This window comes from Phocoena phocoena, chromosome 1 (genome assembly GCF_963924675.1).
Source record: "Phocoena phocoena chromosome 1, mPhoPho1.1, whole genome shotgun sequence".
Classification (NCBI taxonomy): Eukaryota; Metazoa; Chordata; class Mammalia; order Artiodactyla; family Phocoenidae; genus Phocoena; species Phocoena phocoena.
The window spans coordinates 113,539,301-113,547,909 of NC_089219.1; the positions used below are offsets into that span (position 1 = coordinate 113,539,301).

Genomic DNA, 8,609 nt, shown 5'->3' on the forward strand with positions numbered 1-8,609 from the left:
TTGTCACAGAAACCAGGAGCCTTGGGTTCCCTGAGGCCAGGACAAGCTGCCGGGGGGGTGTCACTCTGTCCATGCGCCTGCCCTTCTCTTTGCCTTGGGTTGATTCTGAGAGGCTCTATGGTGGGCCTCCTTAGGTGTTTGTTTGCGCCTGGTGAGTGCTCGAACATGGAGCAAGTGGGCCCTCCAAATGGCTGGGGCTTTGTCCTCTGGCTTCTCACAACCCCCTCTTCCCCAGCCAGGGCCACAGGGCATCAGGAGTGACTTAGCCAAAGGCAGAGTGGGTGTTTCCTCCAGACTGGAGGGTGAAGGGAGTGGGTGTGGGTGGGGGCAGAACTTTCTTCCCTGGCGAGGGCTTCACCCTAACTCTGTAGAGAGAGGCCTGGTTGGGTCTGTCTAGGAGCAGCGGGGACACTCGGGAAGATGGCAGGGTGGTCCCTGATCATCAACCCCACCCCCCCAAGTTGAGCCTAGTGGCTCCTCTCTCCTCCTGGACACGCCTAAACATCCAGCCACCGGCCGTGGGGTGGAGGCAGCAGTGCTTCGTCTGGCAGGTCTCCACCTGGTGAGTGGGTGGTGGGGGAGGACACCCTCCCTCTTCTCCAGGCTGAGCTGAGGCAGAAGTGGCTTTCAGGTCTGGGGTGGGGCTTTTCAGGCTGGATGTTCTGCCCCTCAGAGGTCAGGTCCCCAGGGTTGTTGGCAGTGGGGAGGCTGTGAGGGCAGGAAAAGGATCGGGGTGGGGCGGTCAGGAGCTCAGAGGTGCGAGGGGCATGGGGAAGGGGGTTCCCACCTCAGTGCCCACCTGGCCAGTCGCAGACAGAAGGGCTGTCCTTACCTCACACCTGGCCACACCTGTGTTGGCTTTTGGCTCTTGGCCCTATGCTGCCCCAACCCCTTCCCCCATCCCAAGGCTCAGGGCCTGAGCAGAGTCGAGCCGCCCCCATGCCAGGCCTGCTGTTGAGGTCTCTCTGGGGCAGAGGCCCTCGGGGTGAATGAGGGCATTGGCCCTCCCTCACTGAGTTTGGCTCCTGCCCACAGGGCTGACAGTGGAAATCAGCCTGTGGGAGGCTGTAGCCCAGCTCTGTGCAAATCTATTTTGGACCTCTGGGCCCCCCTTCCTCTCTAGGCTCCCCCTCCTACCTGTCCCGGTCTGCCCCGCTGGTGCTCAAACTGAGGCTGGGGCTCCGAGGGAGAGTGAGTAGGGGCTGGGAGACCTGGGGCAACCCCCTTGAGGAGGGGCTGGGGACCTTGTCTGGAGGCTGGCAGTCTTGGACTGAGGCCCACCTTCCTCCATCACTCCCAGGGGCCTGCCCAGGCAGCCGCAGCTCCAACCACAACATCCTTTGGGGTTTGGCCTAGGCGGTTGACCCCCAAATAGCCCTGGTAGATTCCCCCAAGACCCGCCCGCACCCTTGCCTCTGGGGCACAGCCCAGAGAGTATAAAACAGTGCTGGAGGCTGGGAGGGGCAGACCAGCTGAGTCCTGAGCAGCAGCCCTAGCACAGCCGCTGACAGACACACCATGAGACCCCTCATGTTCCTCGCCCTACTGGCCCTGGCCACACTCTGCCTCGCTGGCTGGGCAGGTGAGTGCCCCTACCCCTGCCCCAGCCCGTGGGAGCTGTGAGGGGAAAGCACCATGGCCTCACCTCTCCTCACCCCTTCCACTGGCAGTCCCTATTGGCAGTCTAACCACCTTTCTGTGGGCTCAGTCCATTTGCCCCCACTGCTGTCCTTGTGGAGGGAGAGGAGGGGAGAGGGGAGGAGAGGGAGAGCCCTAGGGATGAGCAGGGGTGAACTGGGCTCCTTTTTCTTGCAGATGCAAAGCCCAGAGATGAAGAGTCTGGCAAAGGTGCAGGTATGAGGCAGGGCCTGATGGGAAGCTGTGCCCTGTATCACTCAATGGTGCTGCCCACTCCCAGCACCCCTGTCTCACCCTGGTCCCCTCAGTCCCATTCTCCCCTCCTGCCCCGTCCCATCTGGCTCTCAGGAAGGCCAGCCTACTCCCCACCTTGTCCACCCAAACTCGGAGTCACCTGACCCCTGACCCTCTGCTCCACAGCCTTTGTGTCCAAGCAGGAGGGCAGCGAGGTGGTGAAGAGACTCAGGCGCTACCTGGATCATGGGCTGGGGTGAGAGAAAGGGAGGTGCTGGGCCAGGGCCCTGCATCTCCAGGATGGGCTGGGAGGAGCGGCCGCTGTGGGAGGACTCTGGAGCCCCAAGCGCAGTGGGAGGAGGGGCGGGCATTTTGCATGGAGGCTGATGCCAGTGTGTTGGGCTCTCAGAGCCCCAGCCCCCTACCCAGATCCGCTGGAGCCCAGGAGGGAGGTGTGTGAGCTCAACCCCGCCTGTGATGAGCTGGCTGACCACATTGGCTTCCAGGAGGCCTATCGGCGCTTGTACGGCACAGCCTAGAGCTCTCAGCCCTGCCGGCCTGGCTGGCAGCCCCCAGCTCTGGCTCCTCTCCGGGACCCCTCCCCCTCCCCTCTCCCTGACCTCCCTGCCCGGCAAGTGTGAGATCCCAGCAGCTGGGAGCATCATCCCAGCTGCTCCAGAATAAACTCCGGAAGAGGAACTGGTGGGGCTGTGATTCTTTGTCCATCTATGGAGTGTGAGGAGGACGTATTGGGAGGATGGGGAGTGGAGAGGAGGTTTTACCTTTTTCAGTCCCAGAAAGTGCTTCCCAAAATCTGTTGTTGAGTTATTTATTTATCCCTGCCTCAGTCCAGAAGCATTGAAGGTGGCTTCCTAAAGTCTAAATAGGGTTCTCCTCTCTAGCCCAGCACCCTCCCCCACCTCAACCCACTGCCCCATCCGTGACACACCCAAATAGACCAGATCCCAAAGGCCTGGATGCCTGGAGTACACGGCTGTGACCAGGACAGACAGCCTCATCGCCATAGGCAAAGAGCTTCCGGTAGATGGTACTGCCTGGTTTGGGGGTGGGGGCAGTAGCGGGCCTCCTGGCCTGGTTAATAAGCATTCAGGATAGGCCTGGGTTAGTCATGTTAGTTCTTGCCTGGGCTGAGCAGAAACTCCAGGAGCACCAGAGATGGGACCAGATGAAAGGGCCCAACACCTCCCCGTCCCAGCCTTCGATGGCAGGTGGAGCAGCTCCAGCCTGGACACATGCACCTCCCCTCTCAGACCCTCAGCACTTCCCCCAGCCCCATCAAGAGCACCCTCCTGACCCTCCTACTCTCTACCAGCCTCCCAGCCCCTCTCCTCTCCTCTGCCTTCTGATCTCCGCACTCTCTCCTCAGCCACTCCTCTTGGTTCCAGGCTCAGAAGTGCCCCCGTCTTAGCAGGCCTGGGTCTGGGCTCCTCCCCAGCACAGGGTGGGGGGGGTGGGGGCGGGGGGGGCGCCTGGCCTCTGCTTCCCTCCAGGGCAGGCTCAGAGCTGGGGCCTCACTGTAGTTTGGCCTTCGTATTCCTCTCCAGCGGGCCACCCTGCAGCAGGGGGCACGTACTGGGAGCCCGAAATAGGGAAGCTGTGAAAGCAGCAATGATGAGCAGGTTCCCGGCCACTGCCAAGCCCAGTGTGGCCACTGTGCCCGCCAGGCCCAGCGGCGGTTCCTGCATGGCCAGCCAGGCTCGGCGAGATCCCATATCAGCCAGCACCGCCTCCAGCTGGAAGTGTGTGCCCAGCACTGCACAGATGTGGAATAGCTGGTGGCTGTGGCCTGTGGGGAGGATGGGCAGGTGAGGGCACATACCCCATCCCCAGGGCTGCCCCAACTCATCCTGTGACCCATGGTGAGCACCACATCCTCTGGGCCTGCTACTCCCCTAAAACTGGGAATAAGAAACCCAATTCCCAGAGTTATTGGCAAGAGTGAGTGAGCTGCTGTGCACAGAGCCCCTGGCCTACAGGCTGCTGGTTTTGTTGTTATCTGAGGACTGGGGCTGGGCCTGGACCCTGAGGGCCCTGCCAGGAATACTCTCCTTTACTCAGTTCACTCTGTGCTCTGGGGAGCTGTCTCCCCATCCCCTCCTGGGCCAGGCCAGGTCTGCTCTCACCGATGTAATCGAAGCGTCCTGGTGCCAGCCGCTCAGGCAGGTGGGAGGCAAAGAGGAAGCCAGTGAGCAACGCGCAGAAGAGGTGGTAGCCGTGGCTGGTGCTCAGTGCCTCCTGCCCACAGCTGTGGCCCCTGCCCCAGCACAGTCCGAGCTGGCAAAGGAAAAGCAGGGTTGACGGGGAGGGGCTTTGGGGGTGGACATCATGTGTCTGGGGTCTGGTGAGGATGAGGAGGGGGAGGGCACAGCTGGACTGGGTGCTGGGCTAGGAGGGTGGGCAGCAGGGCTGAGTTAGGGATCGAGGGGGCAGGGCTGGGGGTGGGCACTGTGAGGGTCAGGACAGGAAAGCAGGAGCCTTACCCGATAGAAGAGCGGGAGGTTGTCGAACAGAAAGGGATAGGTGAAGGCAGCCGTGCGGAGGATCTTACTGAGCGCAGGGCTTTCTAGCTCGGGGAACCTGGGAGGCGGGAGTGAAAGGCTGGTCACCATCCTTATGCTGGGGTGGGGGTCAGAGGAGGGCAGGGGACCTTTGGCCAAGATGGAATGTCAGTGTAGCTTAGTGGCTATGAAAGCCCTTAGGCCACATGACTTCTCTGTGAGTGACAACAGCTGTTAGATGGGGATAGACACCTGCCTCTTAGGTGGCTGTGAGAGTTAGAGACGGCGCAGGGATGGTGCTGGTGCACAGGGTCTGGGCACAGTAAGTCCTCAATAAACGGTCCCATTGTTACCAATGTTGTTCAAGAGCAGTGAAACGCAGGCACACCCCAGTGGTCCCGGGTGTCCAGGTGTTTGTGGGTGCTCTGTCCTGTCCCTCCGCCTTCCCCTTCACCACTGGCCGAGAACCCACCGGGAGTAGCAGGAGAGGCCGGTGCACAGGAAAGAATTGAGTGCGGCGGCGGGCACAAATAGCTGGTGCAGGCGGCTGTGCAGCCAGGAGGCCGGCATGGAGTAGGCGGCATAGGGGAAGGCGCAGCCTGGCGGGGGGGGGGGGGGGGGGGGGCGGGGGAGGGGAGCTGAGGCCCCGCCCCGGAGACCCCACGCCACACCCCCGCCCCGCCCCGGAACGCCCCCGCCCCCCTGCCCACCGCCCCAGCCTCTGCCGCGGGGCTCACCCAGGCTGTAGAGGCTGAGCGCGCCGTAGTCCAGGAAGTAGCAGATGTGACGCGCGCGGGGTGACATGGAGCTGAAGGTGTGCGCGCAGCACGACGCAAACGGGTAGAGGCAGGCGGGCAGCAGGAAGACGAGCAGCGGCCAGTGGTAGGGCTCCGACCGGAAGCCCTGGCCTCCCGCCAGCGCCAGGAGGCGCCACAGGAAGTACCTGCGGCAGGCACGTGCTCAGGCCACCGGACCCCCAGCGACTCCCAGTGCAGCCCGCGGGCCCGGACGGTCCCGGTCCGCCTGAGTACCCCCTTGAGCTCGAGGCCCAAGCCTGGGACAGAGCCTCCCTCACCAGGTGGGCAGGAAGTGAGTCCAGATGTTGACGGTCTCGTTGGTCATCTGGAAGGAGCTGAGGACACAGTCCAAGGCCGAGCTGGTGGGGCGGCGGTAGCCAGACATGATACCATCTTCCCAGAACACCTGGGGTTGTGGGGGCAGGGGAGGAGAGGAGTCACTGTGTCCCACCCTTTCTCTCCAAGGGACTCCACTGTGTCCCACCCTTTCTCTGGAAGCAGGGTGGAAGGGAATGGGCTGGAGATCACAATGGCCCCAAAGTCAAACTAAATCCAACCCCATCTCACCACAGTTTCCAGTACCCAGAGAGCAGGTGAGAAACAGAAGAGGCAGAGTAAGGGAACAAGATAGGATGGACACAGGGTGCTCTGAGGAAGCCGACTCTGGATAAAAGAGTGTTCTGGGCTCTAGGGAGCAGGTCACAAGCCTGTTCCTTAGAGAGCAGAAGAGTCCCACACTGAAACGGCAGGGATAAGAGTTAGCCTAGAGCAGGGACTTCTGCACTTGCAAAAAGAGAAGAAACTTTGCCCCAGCCAGTCCCCTGAGAAGTAGGAGTTGGTGAATCCCTCACCCTGGGGACCTGGTGGACGCGAAGGAGTTGGGGCAGCTTGAGACTGAGCATGGTGGCCCGGCACCTCCACGTTGACCTAGAGACAAAGGGCAGGGGGGGAATTAGGTATCTGCCCCCATCCACAGGTCCCTTTTCGCCCAGGTCCAGGCTGAACCTGGTCACTGAGTCCCAGGGTAGGCTGTGTACACGGGCATGCATGCGGGTGGTAGCTGGCCACCAAGCTGCTTCCTTCAGGCCAGGGGAGGTCATAACCCCAACCCCTCCCCAGCCTAGCCTGGGGGGTATTTAGTTCCCCCACTGAGAGGGGCTGGTCAGCCTCGACTGACTCAGCAAGGAGTGGAGGGTCCTCCTCAGCCAGAAGGCTGCCTCAGTAACCCTGGACCCTGGAGCCAGGTCCCCAACCCCCCGGTTTTGTCTCAGAAGAACCCTGACTTACGGAGGACAGCACAGAGAGAGCCTAAGCACACACGGCACCACCGCCATCGCCAGCAGCAGAAAGCCCCTTGGCTCACAGTGCCTGGGCTGAGCACAGAAAACTTAGGGTGCTCAGGGAGAATTCTTGGAGAGGCCAGATGCCTCCCGGTGGAACAAGGAATTAGGGGGATGCTTGGCTCTTCTCTGAAGACTACACTTGTGCCCCGGGGGGGCATTTGGGGTCCCTGCCCCACCTGAGCCCCGGCCCCTCAGCCTCAGACCTGTGTGCTGCCTCCGGGTGGCCGCAGCTTTGCTGCCCGCCTGCCCGCCTCTCAGGCCGCCTCTCCCAGGCACATTCCTTGGCACAAGTGGATGGGCTGGGCCGCCAGGGCGGGTGGAGCTGCCCCAGGAGGAGGGAGAACAGGACACTCCTCCCACTTCTCCAGGCCAAAACTTTCCAGCCCCACCCCGTGCCTCTTCCTGTCATCGCTTTGCCTGCTCTCTGGTGTGCATGTTTGCTCCGCACACACTCTGGGCCCTCACACCGCCAGCCTGAACCCCAAGCCTCTGTTCCTGCCTTTCAACATTTTGGGGGCCCTCTGCCCTTGAGCTGGGTGCTGGGGACCCTGCTGGGCACAAGGCCGACCTGGTCCCTAGTCCCTGCACCCTGGCTGAGATTTGATAGATGACCCTGGGAATTCCCTGGCGGTCCAGTGGTTAGGACTCTGTGCTTTCACTGCCGAGGGCCTGGGTTTGATCCCGGGTCGGGGAGCTAAGATCCCGCTACCACAAGCCTCGGGGCGCAGCCAAAAAACAAAAAGAAAGAAACTAAGATGACCCCTCCCAGAAGTGGGATGGGGGTATTCTGACCTATCCTGAGTGCGGCCCAAGCTGCCTGGGGGAAGGGTGGACCAGGAAGATGCTGGCGTCTAGCTCCCCTCAGGGTCCCTTCCCTCAGCACTGGGGTTCAGAGGTCTCTGAAGTAGAGTTTGTGCTGTAGCCATGGAAATGGGGGAGGGGCCGGCCGGAGCAGGCGAGCGGCCTCTAGTTCCCCAGAACGGGCGTCTTGGCCCCAGGTGAGCTTCCTTACCCAGAGTTTGATGGGCGCTCCTAAGCTGGTGGGTCGGCAGGCCCCGGGCTCCACGGGTGGAGTCCCTGGCTCTTGCCAGCCGGGCCAATGGGAGGGAGAAGAGAGTGGCAGGCAGGCGGGCCAGGCCTGGGCGGGGAGTGGGAGACAAAGGGGAGCCAGAGAACAATCCCAGCCTTGTCCAGCCTCCAGAGAGCTGTGCGGGGTGGCCCAGCCCCATTAGCAGGCAGCTCACTCGGGCTCCAGCGCACAGCCAACCCCTTCAGCTTGACCCCACCCCACTGAGAGCAGACTGGCCGGAAGAGGCCAGGGCCCTAGCCAGGATGCAGCCAGGGTGGTGCAGAGCGCCCCCCTCAGACCAGGCTGCCCCACGGCTCCAGGGTTCCAGGCTCTCCCAGCAGCTGAGTGGCTCTGCCTCAAGCTGGGCAGAGGAATCCAAACCCTGAATATGAATTCTCCGAAACCCCTTCTCACTGTGCTTCGCTGCCTCTCAGCGCCTGGTGCTGGGCAGAATCCAGAGCAAATGCATTTGGTAAATGTTGGTTCAACCTCGAGGGGTTCACCAAGCTTCTCCACTCCCCAGACACACTTGAGGTGTCAGTCCTTGCGGAGGGATGGGGTTGAAGACTCAGAGGCTGGTTTCAAGGTTCACCCTCACCTCTCCATTGAGGAAGTTTCTCCCTGATTCAGAGGACCCAGCTGAAAACCGCAAACCACCCCCAGGGAGCAATGTAGCCTTCAAAATAGTTGACCCTTGAACATAGGTTTGAACTGCGCTTATATGCAGCTTTCTTTCACTAAATATGTACTCAGTACTACACGGTCCCCAGTTGGTTGAATCATGGATGTGGAACTGCAGATACAGAGGGCAGACTGTAAAATCAAGTGCTTGCACAGGTCTTTGCTTGCACAGGGGTCAGCGCCCTAAGACCTCATATTGTTCAGGATCATCTGTGTATTGTTTTCACCTATCACCCTTGTGAAGGCAGCAGCTCAGTTCAATGAACTTCACATCTATCAAAACCATCTCTGGAGTTTGTGCTCCAACTGCTGGTTACTTGCTTCAACT

At 61.3% G+C, this 8,609-nt stretch overlaps 2 protein-coding genes across 4 annotated transcripts; one reads left to right on the forward strand and one right to left on the reverse strand.

Moving 5' to 3' along the window:
- Positions 1-1,491: 1,491 nt before the first annotated feature.
- Positions 1,492-2,566, forward strand: BGLAP (bone gamma-carboxyglutamate protein). The gene is made up of 4 exons (XM_065875695.1): positions 1,492-1,582; positions 1,816-1,854; positions 2,059-2,128; positions 2,282-2,566. The coding sequence occupies exons 1-4, from the start codon at positions 1,519-1,521 to the stop codon at positions 2,409-2,411; spliced, it is 303 nt and encodes a 100-aa protein (XP_065731767.1). The 5' UTR covers positions 1,492-1,518; the 3' UTR covers positions 2,412-2,566.
- Positions 2,567-2,654: 88 nt separating this feature from the next.
- Positions 2,655-7,670, reverse strand: PAQR6 (progestin and adipoQ receptor family member 6). 3 transcript variants are annotated; one of them, XM_065876691.1, is made up of 8 exons: positions 7,544-7,670; positions 6,040-6,115; positions 5,467-5,594; positions 5,129-5,334; positions 4,864-4,990; positions 4,374-4,470; positions 4,017-4,167; positions 2,655-3,679 (listed from the first exon to the last, which is right to left on the reverse strand). In XM_065876691.1, exons 2-8 carry the CDS (start codon positions 6,088-6,090, stop codon positions 3,405-3,407), a joined length of 1,035 nt encoding a protein of 344 aa, XP_065732763.1. In that variant the 5' UTR covers positions 6,091-6,115; positions 7,544-7,670; the 3' UTR covers positions 2,655-3,404. The 3 variants fall into 3 exon arrangements, with proteins under 3 accessions (XP_065732763.1, XP_065732767.1, XP_065732771.1); XM_065876695.1 differs by lacking the exon at positions 7,544-7,670 and having other exon boundaries at positions 6,049-6,090; XM_065876699.1 differs by lacking the exons at positions 4,864-4,990; positions 5,129-5,334; positions 7,544-7,670 and having other exon boundaries at positions 6,040-6,090.
- Between the last annotated feature and the right edge of the window lie 939 nt (positions 7,671-8,609).